The sequence below is a fragment of the Podarcis melisellensis genome, assembly GCF_964234715.1.
Source record: "Podarcis melisellensis genome assembly, chromosome: 5".
In the NCBI taxonomy this organism is placed as follows: Eukaryota; Metazoa; Chordata; class Lepidosauria; order Squamata; family Lacertidae; genus Podarcis; species Podarcis melisellensis.
Window position 1 is genome coordinate 44,686,843 of NC_138537.1, and position 18,855 is coordinate 44,705,697.

At 39.9% G+C, this 18,855-nt stretch overlaps 2 protein-coding genes across 3 annotated transcripts; one reads left to right on the plus strand and one right to left on the minus strand.

The window, feature by feature from the left end:
- The first annotated feature begins 904 nt into the window (after window positions 1–904).
- On the plus strand, window positions 905–14,059 carry TAF5 (TATA-box binding protein associated factor 5). Its single transcript, XM_081912000.1, has 11 exons — window positions 905–1,519; window positions 2,514–2,748; window positions 4,071–4,386; window positions 5,465–5,628; window positions 6,546–6,681; window positions 7,737–7,857; window positions 8,548–8,677; window positions 9,979–10,143; window positions 11,034–11,211; window positions 11,631–11,808; window positions 12,897–14,059. The coding sequence occupies exons 1-11, from the start codon at window positions 946–948 to the stop codon at window positions 13,112–13,114; spliced, it is 2,415 nt and encodes an 804-aa protein (XP_081768126.1). The 5' UTR covers window positions 905–945; the 3' UTR covers window positions 13,115–14,059.
- A 1,252-nt stretch (window positions 14,060–15,311) lies between these two features.
- ATP5MK (ATP synthase membrane subunit k) lies at window positions 15,312–18,759 on the minus strand. Of its 2 annotated transcripts, none has more exons than XM_081912012.1 (5): window positions 18,636–18,759; window positions 17,902–17,969; window positions 17,048–17,145; window positions 16,481–16,578; window positions 15,312–15,597 (listed from the first exon to the last, which is right to left on the minus strand). In XM_081912012.1, exons 3-4 carry the CDS (start codon window positions 17,132–17,134, stop codon window positions 16,486–16,488), a joined length of 180 nt encoding a protein of 59 aa, XP_081768138.1. In that variant the 5' UTR covers window positions 17,135–17,145; window positions 17,902–17,969; window positions 18,636–18,759; the 3' UTR covers window positions 15,312–15,597; window positions 16,481–16,485. The 2 variants fall into 2 exon arrangements, with proteins under 2 accessions (XP_081768138.1, XP_081768139.1); XM_081912013.1 differs by having other exon boundaries at window positions 18,597–18,682.
- Between the last annotated feature and the right edge of the window lie 96 nt (window positions 18,760–18,855).

Sequence of the window (18,855 nt, forward strand, 5' to 3'; positions counted from 1 at the left end):
GCGCACGCTTTCAGGGCATCTGCCTCGTTCACATACAACCCCTATGTACTCTGGGAAACTGAGTTTTTTCTCTCTCTCGCAACGGTGAGCCAGCACTCTAGGTGTTTTTTTTACCTGTAAGCCGCCTTGAGTTCCAGTTACGGGGAAAGGCGGGGTACAAATAAATATATAACAACGACATCAATACAGCAGCACTTGGTCTTAAAACTGAATTTTGATTCCTATTGTAATAAAATACATAAAATGGTTTTCTTAAACTTAACGCTCGCTACTGCTTAATCACAGTTTTGATTAGACAATTTAAATGGGTGCATAGTGAAATCATTCTGATGCCAGTGTTGGTGAAAGGGTCAGTATTTAGTGCTTGCACAACATCATTATTGTTACATATTTGACTTTTTAGTCACTCGATACGAAAAATCTAAGCAATTTACAGAAGGGGATTATATAATATCCCGAGGTTCAGCTAAATCAACAAAATAGCCAACACGTTGTTTAGAATTGGCTTTTAAGTGTGTGAGGGTGCAGAAGACAGAAATACACCACCATTCGAGTTTCACAGAACTCTCTCAAAGACATCTCAGAATCCTGCTCACTGACAACTTAAAATGTGGTATACGTTACACTTTTCACCTGTTATATTTGTCATAGGATATATACAACTGGGGAATAGACCCCTCTGTACAAGCCGCACCTATAATCTCTTGTAAACTTATAAACGGTCGCAGAATCATCGGGAGCATTTACCTGCGCTAGATAGTTCTCCTTTTATTTTACAGTACAGTATTCTATTTGAAATCATTTCCCTCCAGTGGAACAGGAAGTGCCGTAAAGCGCCGCCCTAATTGTCGCGAGCAGCCCTTGGCCTCACGGCTGGATACCGTGCCCTCACTGTCGCAAAGCCGCGGGCTGCCTGAGTTGGAGGCGAGGCTGTCGGGTTCCATTATGGCGGCTCTGCCGGAGGAGCCGGCCGAAGCAGTCACAGTGAAGCCGGACCCCGACGCGGGAGCGCCGCCGGCACCACCCCCTCCTCCTCCCGCTCTCCCTCAGTCGCCGGCCGCAGCAGCGGGAGCGACGGCGGCAGCGGGAGTCGCTGCCGCTCCCTCTGCCCCCTCGGCCGCCGCTCCTCTAGCGGAAGGGGGCGAGCCGTTGGCGGCAGGAGCCGACGCGAAGCCGCCGGTGGCGCCCAGCCCTGCGCCGCCCGCTTCGCAGCTGCCCACCGACCGGCAGACGCTGCTGGCTGTGCTGCAGTTCCTGAGGCGCAGCAACCTCCGCGAGTCCGAGGAGATCCTCCGCAGGGAGGCCCGGCTGCTCGCCGACGAGGTCGCGGCGGATCCCGGCTCCTCGGCGCCCGGAGTCCAGGCGTCCCATGGCGGGGAAGGGCAGGAGCCCGGCGGCGGCGCCCCCGGCTCTGGGGATGTGCTGCTCAGCTCGGTCACCTTTGGCCAGAGCGGGGCCACCATCTCTCCGGGCGCTGCCGCGGCGCCTCCCGCAGTGGCCTTGGGGCCACCTGGGAAAGGTGAGCGAAGGGGTCGCTCGCAGGAGGGACCTTTGACATTTGCACTGGCTGCTTTGTGACAGCTGAGGTCAAAATCCAGTTTTTTAATTCGCATGCTGTGGTCACCTAGTGTTATTGCAAAGGATTCGTTCTGCGAATTGTAATGACTTGACCAATTTATGTGTTTAGGGAAGCTTTTAAATGTTTGACAGACTATTGTATTTTAATATTTTGTTGGAAGCCGCTCACAGTGGCTGAGGAAACCCTGCCAGATGGGTGGGGTATAAATAATATATTATTATTATCATCATCATCATCATCATCTTGGAGTACACATTACTGTATATATTAAAAATTTTTTTTGTTAATCTGCTTGCTGTTTTGGGGCACTCCTATAAAGCTGTTGTTTATATTTTTATTCTCCCAAGCAATCAAAGTTAAAGTCTACAGTAAAATTAGATTTAAAACCACACATAATACAGAAGGAATACAAAGTGTAGGCTACAGCTTCAGTTTCAAAATAACTAGGTGAGAGACTTAGTTATCACCTTTTATAACTACATTTTGGGAAGTAGTATAATAGGAGGAATTGACGCCACTAATAGAATATTCTGTAGAGCAGAACTCCCATCAGCCTTAACTAGCATGACCAATGGCATAGGATGATAGGAGTTGTAGGTAAGGGGCTATACTGACTGCATAACCTGCTTATGAATGATATTTGATCCTGGATTATAATAATACAATTGAGCTTAGGGTATGATTGAATGATGTCAATTTTTCATGTAAACATTTAGTTGAAAAGAAATTTGTTGCAGCATGTTTCTTAGTCATTTTCTCCGTGTCATTACTTATTAAAAGTGATAAAAATAGCACTGTTGCTGTACATGAAAATTTATGAAGCAGTATAAAGGGGAAAGAGGTTATTGTCTCAAGAAGCTTACACAGTTTAGAACTGAAATAGTTACACAGAGTGCAAACATTGATTTACCCTTTATATGTTAATGCCTAGCAGTTGGAGTCTTTGTGGAAGATCAGCCAGATGTAAGTGCAGTACTGTCTGCCTACAATCAGCAAGGAGACCCAGCGCTTTATGAAGAGTACTACAGTGGACTGAAACACTTCATTGAATGTGCTCTGGACTGTCATCGAGCTGAGTTATCGCAGCTTTTTTATCCTCTCTTTGTACATATGTACTTGGAGCTAGTCTACAATGGGCATGAAAATGAAGCAAAGTCCTTCTTTGAAAAGTAATACCATTTTGTTCATTTAGTCTCCATTTTCATGTTCTCACTATTAGCTAGATAAATCTATAAATTTGTTGGTTGCAGATGTTCTGAGTTAAAGTGTGTGAACTGGAAGTACCCCCTGTAACATTTACGCTAAGGCAGGCATCCAGAGGAGGAACAAAATAATCCTGAGATGTTGAAATATTTTTAAGCCCCTCTCCTGGCAGTTAGGTCTTTCCTGCAAGTGTGGGCTACTGGAAGCCTGCAACCACAAAATATATGCAGTATTTTAGGAGGATATTTATAGATGCCATATAACATGACTTAAGGCATTCCCAGTTATTACATAGATTATTGCATTCCAATGACTAATTATTATTCTTATGAGGCAGCATTTGTTTATGTGTGTGCTAATTTGTTTAATTATGAGGTTAAATGCCAGTTCTAGTGATGTCTGCAAAGTTCTGAAACTTCTAGGCCTGAACCATTTGATAACATTGCTCATTTCAATGACTTAAGGGAGTTGAACCAATGAAATACTCTGCATTGTCTCCTGTTATGGGCAGCAAGCAAATATATACATGGCTTCTTCAGAGGAAAATTACCTGTGCCTAAGGCTGGAAAATCCTAGGTATTTGGTACTTGAATTCCTAAACATTTATGTGGTTACTTAGGAATCTGAAATGTTTTTTCCAGCCTTGTCCATTCTGGTTTTATGGGCTAATACAAAAGGCTGCTGCTTGTAAAAGCTAGCTATTTCTCACAGCACCTGTGCTTCTGTGCTTTAGAATTGTGGCTTTCTTCTGGTATAATGAACTATGTGGTAAGGGTTTACCTTGAAAGTCAAGTAGTTTATTAAATTACTGCTATTTCAAGATGTTCTGTTAGACTGACTGCACCAGCAATTGATTGAGAAAGATCTGGGACATTAAGGGTGACGTAGAATGATTACGCTTGCTTGTGCAACAGGACTTAGTTTTTCTTCTCTTCAGCCTCCAGAGCAGATTTTGGAGTGAGTGGGGGAGACGGGCAGATGTAGACAAGGAAGAAGCTCTGTTGTGCAAGTGGACACCCACTTGCACTATGTTGGATCTCACCCTTAGATAATGAAAGAAATTATGAGATAAAAGCAGTTATGGGAGTGAAAAATTCAATTGAAATGAATTTTTAACAAAACTATTGATAAAACATAATTTTTAGATATATTAAATATAAGATGGTGATAGTACATAGATGTCATGTGTGAATATAGAAAAATAAAAAATGCTGAAGATCACAGAACTTAAGTTGTTTAGACAGTTGTCCCCCGACACATCTTTTGTGTGATTCTAACCTTTTTCTAGGTTTCATGGAGATCAGGAGTGTTATTATCAAGATGACTTGCGTGTACTATCAAGTTTAACCAAAAAAGAGCACATGAGAGGGAATGAGACAATGCTGGATTTTCGAACGAGCAAGTTTGTGCTGCGAATTTCCCGTGATTCTTATCAGCTATTGAAGAGACACCTTCAGGAAAAACAGAACAATCAGATCTGGAATATTGTTCAGGAACATCTTTACATTGATATCTTTGATGGAATGCCTCGCAGTAAACAACAGATTGATGCTATGGTGGGAAGTTTGGCAGGAGAGGCAAAACGGGAGGCTAATAAAGCAAAGGTATGAGGTTAATAAATACGTAACATCATGAACATTTTGTCAGGGATGTCTAGGTTGTCAGTTCTATGAGAGTTCTTGGCTTCTTTAGATCTGCAGTTGGTTAACAGTGTATGCTTCTGGATAAGGAAGAATTAGCTAAGCACTCTTACATATCATTACTCCTGACTGCAGCTCCTTGTGCTAAACTGGATGTTGTTCTGGATAGATCTCCAATTTTCCAAAGCAGTTTAAATTTATGTGCCCCTTACTTGCCAAAATGGCAAGTATCTCTCTGACCATTGTCTTGGCATTAGAGATGACTTACATCGGATGTTTTCATATGTTCTTTTTTTTAAAAAAATATTTATTAAAGTTTTAGAAGTACAAAAATAATAATAATCATCTGTTCTGCCTTTGTTCAATATATGATACAGAAAGGCTAAGGAGTTACATTTGTCACTGACATCTGTGACAGATTAGTGTTCCAGTTTACATGTCATTTTAAAGCACAGTTAAAACTTAACTGTTGTTCCCACCCCCCAATTACTTGAAAATAGCTGAGAATTTTGGTGGACCACTCTTCATAGAGATGTATGTCTTAAATGAAAGCTGTTGTGTGAAAGATAGAATGATGTTGGACAGAAATTAAATGGTTACCAGCTGTAATGTAAAGGTGGAAAAATAAGCTAAGATAAGTTATATTAACGTGGTAATAAGGACTTTGTTGAAATTTAAGTTTAAACTGGAATACAAAAGGGGGAGGTGAGAGGAAGTCCGGGATATAAGGTAATGGAGATAAGATTTTGGGAATTATATCTGTTTTGTTTTGTTGTTAAATGTATATTTATGTTTTCTGTTTATGTTTATGTTTTTCTGTTGTGTTAATTGGATTTTTTTTTGTTTATAAAATTGAAAAACTTTTAATAAATATTTATATTTAAAAAAAATGAAAGCTGTTGTGGTCCACAGAGAAACATTCATATTTTTAAAAGTAATTACATTGATCTAATAAAATTTATTATTCTTCTCTACCAGTTCTCTGTTTCATTAAACTTTTCTTTTTTAAATTACATGACTGTTTTCTTCTTTTGGCTTGTAGGTCTTTTTTGGCTTATTAAAAGAACCAGAAATTGAGTTGCCTTTGGATGATGAAGATGAAGAGGGGGAAAATGAGGAGGGCAAGCCAAAGAAGAAGAAGCCAAAAAAAGACAGCATGGGATCAAAAAGTAAAAAGCAAGATCCAAATGCTCCTCCACAGACTAGGTAATGCTAAAAGTAGAAACATCTCAATTCATTTTCCATCTTGCTTTTTTAGTCTGCGCCAGTTCAGACTGAAGTGGGCAGCTGACATTGCTGAATAGAAAACTAGATATCACAGAAAAGGTTTCTACCCCAGTCTTTTACCTGACATCTAGCTTTGTGTGTGGAAGGTTGGCTTTTTTTCCTTCTGCATGGAGGAGCATTCAGTCATGTGAGCCCTCATGCACTCTGATGTGATACAGAGCAAAGGAGAGTTTACCATCTAGGAACTAGACTATAGTCAATATTTTGATAAGCATTTTCTCAGTTAATTTGATTCTTAAAAAATGTTTTGGAGGTTCTCTTTCTATTAGGATAGGGGTCAGCAAACTTTTTCAGCAGGGGGCCAGTCCACTGTCCCTCATACCTTGTGGGGGGCTGGACTATATTTTTTGTGGGGGGGGGGATGAATGAATTCCTATGCCCCACAAATAACCCAGAGATGCATTTTAAATAAAAGCACACATTCTACTCATGTAAAAACATGCTGATTCCCAGACTGTCCGTGGGCCAGATTTAGAAGGTGATTGGGCTGGATCCGGCCCCTGGGCCTTAGTTTGCCTACCCATGTATTAGGAGATGCGTTGCACTGATGTAAAAAGCTTGTATCATTTGAAGGAAAACCTTCCTCTATGAATATGGAGGTGTACGTAAAAGTAACTTCCCTTATATTGTAAAAGAATTGGTAGTTAGGATTTTCCTAATTTTGTCATCTTTTAGTTATTACTACTCAAGGAGCTTGTTCTCTGGGTTCTTTCCCCCCCCAGACATTCAAAAGTTGAGTTCTTTTTCGGCCTCTGTTCAGTGTGCAGGTGTGATTTCCTCACATCAATGAGTCTTTTGTTTCGTTTTTGGTTTTAAGTATGTTCTTCTGTATACAGAATCCCGCTTCCTGAGCTAAAGGATTCGGATAAGTTGGACAAAATAATGAATATGAAAGAAGCCACTAAACGTGTACGTCTTGGTCCAGACTGCCTGCCTTCCATTTGTTTCTACACATTCCTTAATGCATACCAGGTCAGTTGTGGGATTAGTAGTGATACCAAAGTATGACATTAGGCGGAGGGCAACTGGAGGTGGCTTTGCCAAAATGGCCTCAACCAAACGGGGGAGGCAATGGTGAGCTTAATTCTCCACTCCTTGTCTATAGCAGTGGCTCCCCAGTTTCAGACCATTCTCTCCCTGCCCTACCTGCAGATGTTGAGGGTTAAACTTGGCATGCAAAATATATTCTGTATAATCCAGCCCTTCCCAGATACCTGTTCTATCAAATCTTGGCAAAGTTTAAAAAATGGATTGTGCCCTGACTTTGAATGAGTGGGACACTGCTTGCACAGTGTGGTTTTTCATCCTCTTTCCTCTGGCCCTCAGGACAGCTGTGGAAATAAATAATGTGGGCTGCAATGGGAGATGGAAGCATAAGAAATTGGACAGAGACCACCTGCCTAATGCGGAGCTGGAAGGCCACTTGTTGTAGTCAGGATATAACACATAGTTAATACCAAAAATGTGGAAGTGCCTTGTGAAGGCTGCTTAAATAATAGGTAGCTGCAAATCTTTTACTTTTAATGATGGCTTGCTGTTGCCCCACATGAAGCAAGATTCCTTCCCTTCTCTGCTTTTCACTTATTGAACAAAACATGGGCAGGAAGGCTTTGTCTTACTTCAGGTTGGGAGGCAGAGATGGACAGCAAGGGAGTCTCACTATTTCGAGTGTCTCCAAATACTGGTGTAAAGTGGAAAATTAACCTCTTCCCCTTCTCTCAAGTCCTCTGCATTTCCAGAGGACTCAGGAGGGTTGGGTAAATGGTGACTACAAAAAATCAGTGCCAGCCAAAAGGTGGATCCTTTCTTTAAAAACAAAAAACTTCTGCCCAGATTTAGCAACATTTGCTTTACATTTTTTTTAAAAAAATGGCTATACAGTATAGTTAATTTTGTAATATGGTAATTCTCACCTCTGTGTTCAAAACTAATGGTAGATGGCCAATTCTCGGGGAACAACACTGTGTGGTGATTACATTCTCAGCCCACATATAGAACTTGTTCAATGGTGATTTTTGCATGAACAGGGCCTTACAGCAGTGGACATTACAGATGACTCTAGCATGATCGTTGGAGGCTTTGCCGACTCCACTGTCAGAGTGTGGTCTGTGACACCCAAAAAGCTACGCAGTGTGAAATCAGCAGCAGGTAATCAGAATGAACTCTCGTCCTAATTTACACACTAACTGTTCTGATGGAGGATCACATGGAGGAAGGTTGCTCAGTTTAAATCTTTCCATTGGAATAGCAATCCTACCCAAATTAATACAAATTGTTTTTACATATAACTACTGACATCAGGGGAAAAACTATACATAAGGATCAATACTCTATTTAGGGAAGATGTTGTGATACTTTGGAAATGAGACGATATTTATTTTGTGTTATTCTACTTCCTTATCGTAGAACACTGTGTTTTTGCTAAGGAAGATATGCTAATGCAGAGATTTTAAAAATCAAGTGGTTCCAGGAATGGAGCAGAAAATACAAATGAAAGTGTTCATGCTTGTCAGCCTAGCAAAATGGTTGCCAGTGGTACTCTGGTATAAGCATCACAGATTTCAGATTTCAGTGAAGGCCTTTCCCAACCAGATGCCCATCAGATATTTGGGACTGCAGCTTGCTTCAGGCATAGCCAGCACATCTCTGTTGGCTGGAGCTGATGGAGGTTATAGACAAACACATTTTGAGGGCGTCTTGATCTGTATCATTGAAATTGACAGAAAATCATGATTTAGGCCATGGTGGTATTCTGATACAATCAAAAAGGCATTTGCACTTTGGCAAGCACTACTAGCGATCTACATGAAGATAAACTTTAGGGTTTTTTCTTTTCAGATCTCAGTCTCATAGATAAAGAATCAGATGATGTTTTAGAAAGGATCATGGATGAGAGAACAGCAAGTGAGTTGAAGATTTTATATGGTCACAGTGGACCTGTCTATGGTACCAGCTTCAGTCCTGATAGGTAAAACAATAGTTATTTGTGGGGGGATCTCTTAATACAGTATTCTTTAAGCAGAGTATCCACACTTACAAAAAGTATTTTTCTGGAGACTTTTGTACAATTTGAGTCTACCACCTCAGGATAGATGAATGAGACCTGATCCCATGGACTATGTAATTTATGTTGAGCATCAGAAGGAACCTCATGAGCTCGAAGCCTCAAACTGCTACAGGCGGTGGCCATTTTAGACATGTCCAGTTAACATGTGATTGCTGACATATGAGTCCTTTTGGACCTGGAATAGAACGGAACGAGAGATGTGGCATGCTTATGTACACTCAACCAAAGCATGCAGAGGCCGGGAACAGAACCCCCACACGAAATGTTCCGTCTGTACTAGCATATTTTTAATCTGAAGGTCCCATCCTTCAGCTGAGCTATGTACAATATCAAAAAGCTTAGAGTTGAAATAGTACTGCACATTTATTGTTTACAAAAGTGCAGTGGGTTAAGCCAATGTCCACTTAATATCTATGAATCTCAAACCTACCTCTAGCTATAGTCTCTGAAATGTTTTTGTGTATTGGACAATGAAATATATACCTGTCAAAATAATGGTTTTATTTCTTTAAAGCATGATCAAGCTTTCTAAGATGCAGGAGGCTTTTCACATATTTTAAACTAGTAAATTATATATGGGGCAATAGATCTTCACATGCACATGAATAGATGAGTGTTCTATATTTCATATTATATCACTGTTTTAAAAATATTGTATGGAAAACATGAATATGAAATAACTTCTAAGAAACAATGGGGATAACATTCCGAGGAGCATGTTTTAAAGTGGGCAGCATCCCACTTTGCGTGAGTGGACTTGAGCTCTTGTAATTGGGCTTCAGCTACCTTTTACCCTTCCCTCCAAAACCCCTCCATCATCTCTGGACAAACCTGTAATTCTCCAGAGCAGTTTGAGGGTGTGTGGAGGGTGGGGGCTACAGGCAATGTTGGATACAACCTAGTAGTTTATAATTTTGAGGTTATATTGTTAAATTTTAATTCTTAAAAACAAATCAGGCGTCAGCCAAGCATCAAACAGTAACCAATCAGTGTGATGGCTAAGAGGATGTAAACATAAGAAATCCTTAGTTCCTGTGTCATCTCAGCTGTGATCTTATTCTTTTAGCTTCTTAAATGCAAAATGGGGATAATACTCTCCTGAAGTGTATTAAAAGCTTTGATGTCTTGAAATGTGTTATTGAGAGGTTTAAGATTGAGTATAGCTTCAAAAATACCTTTTCTGATTTCTTTTTTTCTGTCAGGAACTACTTGCTATCATCTTCAGAGGATGGCACTATCAGACTGTGGAGCCTCTTAACCTTTTCTTGTCTAGTCGGATACAAAGGACACAACTACCCTATATGGGATACACAGTTCTCTCCCTATGGATATTACTTTATATCTGGAGGTCATGACAGAGTGGCTCGGTAAGAGTCAGCATGAGTTTCCCATCTCAATGTAAATCTGCAGTTCTGTCTTGTCAGTTGGTGATATTTCCTTGTTGCTATCTGCTATATTTTAGGGCAGGGGTAGAGAACCTCTAACCCATAGGTCAATTTGGCCTGCAAGGTCCTTTCCCCCAAACAACACCCACTTCTATCTCAATAGATATCACTGGGTGATGTCAGCTGATGAAGGGGGGGGCAGGGTTCAATCCTGCAAGGATCTATTTTGCCACTGTGTTCCCTGTGGGGAACATGCTGGAGAAGTAGACTCCTTCAGCCAGCAGGACTGAACTATCTGCTTATCAGCTGGTGATTGGAGATTTTAGTCCTTATAGTTGTTGCTTTGCCAGCATGTTCCCAGCGGAATGGCACTGGTGAAGGAGACCCCTGCCCCTGCGTCAGATTAACTTTGATAGGTGAATCCACCTATCAGTCACCTGACATTAGATGATTTGATAGGTGGGTGGCCCCACCCACCTGCCAAAGTTAACTTATTTTGTATATGGTATATGGTATACGACCCTTATATAAGACGACCCCTACTTTTTTTAACCCAAAATTAAGGCATCAGGTTTTCGGGAGGACAAAATGCAAAAAAACACACGCCATTGCAGGTCTGGCCTGCTGTGTCAAAAAGGTACCTCATCCCTGTTCTAGGGAATATCCTCTAAGAAACTTGACTAAAAATACTACTAATTCCCATTTAGATTTTTTTATACTAGAGGGAGAATTAACCCCCCCCCTTCTCTCGACTCCTCAGCTTAGTTTCGAGGTACTTGTGAAGCACACATTCCCTTGCCGTCAGGACATCAGTAGTCTTGTTATGTATTTCTAGTTTCACATTTTTGAAATGTTCTTTGTACTGGTTTAAGCTTGTGGGCTACGGATCACTACCAGCCTTTGCGGATCTTTGCTGGCCATCTTGCTGATGTCACATCGACGCGTTTTCACCCAAACTCCAACTACGTTGCTACAGGCTCAGCAGATAGGACTGTGCGGCTGTGGGATGTCCTGAATGGGAATTGTGTCAGAATTTTCACAGGACATAAGGTAAATTAATGTGAGATTAACACTGAAATACATTAGTTGCACAAAAATGGTAACAGGAGATGGCTGAAACCTTTGCACACAGTACTAGAAATTAGTTAAAAACTGACCTGTTGCTCAAAGTTTCCTTTTGAATAGATACTGTTTCTCCATAGGACCACAACCTAACTTTTGACTTCCCACTGGGAAATAAGAGGTCACCTCAGAAGAGGTGGTGCAGAGTGCTCTGAAATGACATTATTTATTTGAAGGGTGCTTGCTAAGTAAAACAAGGCATACCGTTGACGGTTTTGTTTTTGGATTTTATATATAGGATTTTCTGTAGCTTTGAATTGTTATCATTTCTAGTGTAATTTACCTTGAGGCTTCTTGTAGAAGGTGATGCATAAGTGTTGTTGTTAATAGGCTTATTTTTGTTCCAGGGACCAGTTCATTCATTGGCATTTTCTCCTAACGGAAGATTCTTGGCAACTGGGGCAACAGATGGAAGAGTGCTTTTGTGGGATATTGGGCATGGTTTGATGGTTGGAGAATTAAAAGGTCACACAGACACAGTTTACACACTCAGATTCAGTAGAGATGGAGAGATCTTAGCATCAGGTATTGAAGTCAATTTTGCTCTGTTTAGTGGAACAATACTAAAATCTGGAATCATAGACTTGTCTCTATTTTGACATCTCAGTCTTCCATTTAGTGAGCAATTGTTAAAGCATATTCATTTAATACTTTAATTTGCTAGCATTGTCTGTTAACTAGAAAAACTGAACCTAAAGGACAAGATGGTGCCACACCCAACTTTCCATGTGTAGAAGCAGACATCACTTGCAAATGGTGAGGGGAGGTATCGTGTACTGCACCTGTGGGAAGCCAGGTAGCTTGGGGGCTGCAGGAGAGGCCGCATGGCGCACAGCTTTGTCCATAAACACACTGCTTCTACACTGCATCCCCCAGCATCCACCACCTGAGGCTAATAGGCCAGGCCCAAACTTCCTTTTATGCAATTATATACCTTTTGAAGCAAAGCTACTATTTATGTATTTACCGAAGTGGGCATGCTAAATTCGAGCAGGCTTTGCAGAATACTTTTAATATTTCCCCCCTCAGAATTTGGCTTTTTTTTTTTAACCTATTATGAACAAGGAGTGGGTCTTTTTGAAAAAGTAAATGGGTTTAGAAGTTTTGCCTTCCTGCTTATTCATGCTCCCCCACTGTAATTTTATTAGCATCAGCCCCCAATCTACCCAGTGAAGGGATTTCATACTATATAATACAAATATGACTTAATTATAATTCCATTTATTTTTTACTATTACGAGGGTTTCAGATTGTATCTTTTAAACTATAAATTGTGAGAGTGGGACCTGCATTTTCTGTCCTGTTACCAGAATTTTAGAAACATTGGGTCATATTCTACAGAGTCCATGCATGAGTGAAATGGGTTCCGACTCATGCATTAGGACTTCCTCTCCTCCCTGCAAGCAGGTTGAAGGATCTTTGAAAAGGCTTTATCTTTGAAAGGCTATTAACTACTACAGAGTACTTAGCAGTGAATATAAGAAGTGATTAGTAGTTTTGTAGATCCTCAGCTTGACGAATGGGTTGTGATGTATAGCAGAAGTTTTTTCTTTATATTCAGAATTAAATGTTATGTCCTTTTAAATTAGAAGAGTTGCTTTCATTTTTCCTAGGTTCCATGGATAACACGGTAAAGCTATGGGATGCTGTGAAAGCCTTTGAGGACTTAGAAACAGATGATTTTACCACAGCCACTGGACATATAAACCTGCCTGAAAGCTCCCAAGACTTGCTGTTGGGTACATACATGTCCAAATCGACCCCTGTCACACATCTTCATTTTACCCGCAGAAATTTGCTTCTTGCCGCTGGAGCATACAGTCCTCAGTGAACTACCAAACTACAAGACTTGATTGTACAAGTCTCATGTATATCTTAGAATAACTTGAATTAATGAAGACCACAATGTACATATTATACAAATGAACTGAACTTGTCTGCCAGAACAAATGGTGCAAACTGATGATGATTCAAGCAACACCTTCAGAAACTGCTATTTTAAACCCCACCCCAACCCCAGTGTTAGTGCTGAGACATTGACATCATAAAAATAGGGGAAGAAACATATAATGTGGTATGGCTTTTTAAAAGAAGTAAACAGTATGTGTGAATACCTTGCTTAACCTTGTCCACAAAATGACAACAGGCACTACAAAACTGTAGTGCCAGTTGCATAAAGCAAAGTTGTTTGAACAACAATTTAAAAGCACTTAGATTGGCATTAACACAGGTTTAATAAGTACCCAAAATTTTCTTTCGGAATAAGGCTTGTTCATATAAGAGTGGAATTTGTCTCTATGGAGCTGTTACTTCTTTATAAAGCTGTGAAGAGGCCTAAGTAGTTATCTGACTTATGTGAGTAACCTAGTTTCTTCAAAGCTGAAAAGCACAAATTGAACAAGATTGAACATTTCTAAAACTTCAATTACCAGTAAGCGGCATTTTAGGAAACGCAAACGATACTTGAAACCTTTAAAACTGAATTTTTGCGTTCCTAACTATTTTGGATACAAAAAGTAGACCAACCTCCCACCACAAGAATCTTGATTCACCCCCTTAAGTATTTGCCAGGGGGAGAAATACTTTTTGAGCCCTTTCTAGAATGACAAAGCATAAGTATCATTTATGCTTTCTGTGAAAAATTGTGCCACAGCTATACACAATTTGTTGAAAACTAGTATGGATCCATTAGTTTAAAAACATACTGCCGTGGTTTTGCATTATGTACAGTTTTATACTTTTGATATTTTATAATAAAATATATTTTGTGCCTGTCTTTCAGTTTCATTTGCTCACAAGGGCCTTGTTTTTACCCATCTGAACCTATATTCTGTAGTTCCAGCAAAAGCAGCCCTTGTACTACAAGCTTTTATCTTCAAAGACAAAGCAAATGAGAGAATCATGATTTTAAAGAAAAGAAAAAAAGTGAGGCTGTTAAATACTACTTGTGGAAGATTTCCACTTACATAATTCCAGAAATGGTGTAATGCTTTGTCAAGTTTACAACTGGATTTTTAAAAGGGTTGTATGTATAGAAATCAGTGTTTCAGGGAAGCCTGTTAGTCACATCTTTAAAATGGGGGTCGGGAACCACAGGCCTGAAAGCCAAATGCAGTCATCTGGGCCTCTCTGCTTGGCCTTTGCAAGTCTTCTCAGACCACAAGCCTACCGCAGCCATATTCTAGTGGCTGTGCTTTGTACTCTTGAACAATGGCTAGAGGGATGTGTGTAGAAATTAGCAAACTGTACAAAAGTAAAAATTGCATTCTTTGACCCTGCTCACTACTAGCCTCTAGGTGACTGATCAGAACATTTGTCCATCAGAAGGGGCCTGCAGGTCACTGGAAGTACATCATCTGGGAGGAAATGTATATGCAGCATCATAAAGGATGTTTCCTAAGAGGCAAACTGCAGAAAGTGGTGGAATTTAGGCCTGGTTTGAGTCTCAACACTAAATTATGTTTTTGCATTACATAAATAAGCAAGCTACTTCCTGCAGGACTGCAAGATTAGAAGCTTCCCTTTCTACTTTCAATTTAATTACAGGTACTGTTACATTTGAAGCCTAAACAGTAGTTGAATCTTTGCTATGGATTGGTGAATGACCAGTTCATAAACCATAGTTAAGACTGCCCATTTTGTCTCCATTTGGACATAATAAACCACAATTGGTTAAAAGCAAGTGAAAGCTTTGTTATCCCACAATGGATGCAACCCACGATCCCAATTACCTATCTGCATTTCACTTTGGGTTGAATTAAGGCTGTGCAGAGTGGTGCAGACACATATTTGCTCAGAAATAAGATCAGTCAAGTAGTCTTAACACCTATCATTCAGCATTATCCTCAATGTAAAAGCAGCCCTGCCACATCATTGAATTCCATATGTTGACGAATGCCTGTAGATTAAACAGGTTATATTAACATTTAGTATTAGTGCCATACTCTGCTCAGCACCATCCACATGTTTAAGACACAGGAAATAGGATCATGTTTGTTCCTCTCTTACTACAAATGGAAGACAAATGGTTGTAATGAAAGCCATAATTTACTTTTGGAACAGAATGCAGAGTAACATTTATCCCAAAGATACAGTAATGCCTAAGGACGTATTCATCATTTCTCAACACAGATTGAAAGGGCTCCTTAACGGAATTGTACACACTAGAACTCTGCACGCTGTTTATATTTAGGACCGTCACTTCTGTAGTGACAATGTGTACAGATGACAAACTTCATCACTGTTCATGATTTATTGAAGTGTACATCAACTTCTAGTTATATTATGTGCATGGTCCAGTGTCAACATGTCAACCTGTCAAAAAAATAAACATCATTCAGTTACTACATCTTGCACAACTTATTTATTAACACACAGTGGCAGTATTTTGCCCAAACCAGGAAAATTCATATACCGGCTCGTTCTGAAGCCATTAACCAGTTTCCTGGCTCAGACAAAATGGGAAATTACAGTTAACAGAAGACTTCCTGGTTGGTTTGCTGGCTCACACATTTAAGGCTTATTAAAAAGATATATGATCATACAAATGGGGATACACTGCTGACATGAAATAACATGCTATTTAGTTGGGCAGAACTTAAAGGCATGCTCACAACTGGATGTCAAGAGGATATGAAAGCAACCACTTTCCCTTATTTCTGTATTTAGATATTCTTGTCGTGCCACTCAGTGAAGAACTGAGTGACATAAAATAGGATAAAAATGCACATGCTGAGCAATTGCTGCTATCTGAACTATCAACTTTTCCTTAGCCAACTCTATTAAGACATCTATGAAATTTAAACTCATGGCAAACATCCCAGGTTTCAAAAACAAGCAAATTAACCTTACATGTCCTGTATCAAAATTCTGGTACTATGCATCTGCTCCTGGTGTTTGATTAGCTGAAGAACAGAGTGTTACACAAATTCAAGATCACTACACTTTGTTATGCCATTTAAGAAAGCCCTATGTTGAGATTAGAGAGACAGCAACATATGATAACATTCCTGGTAAGAAATAACTTTATTCATGTTGTAATCTGCTTAAAGCCCTATGAAATTATTTACTTGTAACAATACAAGTGCTTAAGATCCTAAACTTGCATTTGACATTTCATGTACAGATACAGAGATTTACCTGGATTTCTGGAGGTTTTAAGCCCTACTGGCATCAGTAAAATATGGCAAACACTTACCCATCTTATTTCTGTGTCACGGCTGGAGTTTGCTTCTTAGGCCTCAGTTTAAAATACAGGATGATACTTGCAACCGTTGCATATGTAGCTATAACATACTAAAGACAGAAAAGGGTATTATTCCTCAGATCAAACACATTTCAAAGGGTTGTTTTTCTGTTATTTAAGTGCAGGAAAGAGAGAAATGAATTATTAAAAGTACCTGAGTTTATTAAAGCCCAAATCTGACAGGAAGGCAGGGCTGGCCACCTGTCAAATCACCTAATGTAATAATGTTATCAGGTGACACCACCTTGGGTGCTAAGACATCACCTTCTGAAGTGTGTTCCAAGGAGATTTCATTTAAACTTCTTAGAAACACTTTCAAAGTGAAGGCCACACCACAGGATACCAGAGGCAGGGCAAGTGGTTTGTGGAATAGAGCCTTGCAAACCAAATTAGGATCCCTGCCAAGCCTAATTCGGTCTGTGTGCCAGATGTTCCCACCATACACATTCCCAAATCAATTCAGGAACTTTTGAGAATCAACTTCTTTGTTTCTTAGCAGTTATTTAACTGGACACTTACATTTCTTCTGCCTGTTATGGTGTAGGTATTGAAGTATTTATGAAACCCTGTGAATTGGTGTTGTGACCCAGCATCGTGTCCTGCCATCACTATTAGTCCTAGATTTTAAAAAAGGAAGTTAGTACTGAATCTTTTTTAAAAAATCTACAGTATCTTCCAGCCAAAGTAGACCAACTTCATTCCAATTATTTACATTTGAGCATGAAAGCATTAGCTACTAAAACTAAAACTACATAGGAGGATCTACTCAAAGCTGTTATTCTGAATTGTTTGCTACATCTAATACCAATATATTTTACAGTGCTGACCTTCAAACAATAATGGTTACTTCTGAAGTTAAGAGCGATGCTTCAAGAAATGTAATATGGGCTTGTAAATAACTAATTGTTTAGCCACCTGAGCCTCCATAGAGCAGGTTATGGATCTGCCACTATTCACATGCATGGGTAGTAATAATAATAATAATAATAATAATAATAATAATAATAATAGATAACCTAATAAAAGTTGCATGTCCTATTTGTAAGAATGATGTAATTATAGTTTTAATTGACATCAGAATACTTCATGCAGTAAATTTATCTTATCGTTCCAGACTACAACTCCTGTACCACCTATACTTGGTCGAGTCAGTGACCAACAAGACCAACAACTGTAGTTTCCCACCCCAAGGAGTCAGGCCATCAATGTCATAGCTAAAGGCATAAGTCTGGGCAGAAAGCAAGCACTTTTAAACAGACCTTCAATCACTGTTGTTCAGCAAGAAGTGGAAGGGAATAGGCATCAACCACTGAAACATTCAAATCAATTCACTGAGGAAAACTAGTTAGATCTAGTATAAGAGACCAACTTACCAAATGTTTCTCAACTGCGATTAACACAGATATCTTCTCAACACGTGGATTGATTTTACACTGCAAATCTGGAAAAAAAGGAAAGAGATGGCTCATCCTCTTGCAGATACAGGGACACTACAGAGTCATAAGCAAAGCCAACCAGTGTCTGGTGCTATGCATAACACCAGAACTTCAGAAAAAGGAAACCAATCCGTTTTGCATATTCCCATTGGGATATTTCACTAACCAGAAAGTTATTTTATGCATCATCGTTTACTAGTGAAATAATAGCCTTTAAGCAGTTCAAGCTGCTCAGAACTTTTCAATCAACATAACAGAAGCTCCTTTAGACCTCGGTTAGCTGTTACCATTGAACTAACTTTAGTTATTTCATATGAACAGCAACCTGCGTATAAAGAGTATCAAACGCTACATTACTCTATATACCAACCAATGGCATTCATAACGAGTTTTGAAGACAACACACAGAATAGAAAATGACAGCCTAAATCCCTCGGCCCGGTCGGAAACAGCAGCACAAAAATCTGACCCTTTGGACCTATGCAGTAGCTATTGGCTTACTAAACTGAATTTCAATTGCCATAGCACTCTTTGAAGGTTACTTCTACCAGGGTGCGTGTGTGTGTCACAAGACACTAACAGGGCCTCTACCCTTTTTACAGATGCTACTAAAACACCCCAACAAAAGTAACCGTCTGCCGAGCCAAGTCAGCGCCCGCCGCAGTTATTACCCGCTTTCTCCTCCCGATAACAACCATTCAATGCCCTTCGCGTGCAAGATGGCGTCGCTCAAACAGCCGTCCTTTCCGCTTGCCTCTGATTGGGGGAGGCGCGCCGCCCTGACGGAGTAAGGCGGCACTGCCTCAGAAAGATATGATGTGATTGGGCAATTTGCGTGTTTGTCAAAGTTACCGGATTCCTTGCGCTCTGTGACGACTAATAAACCGTCCC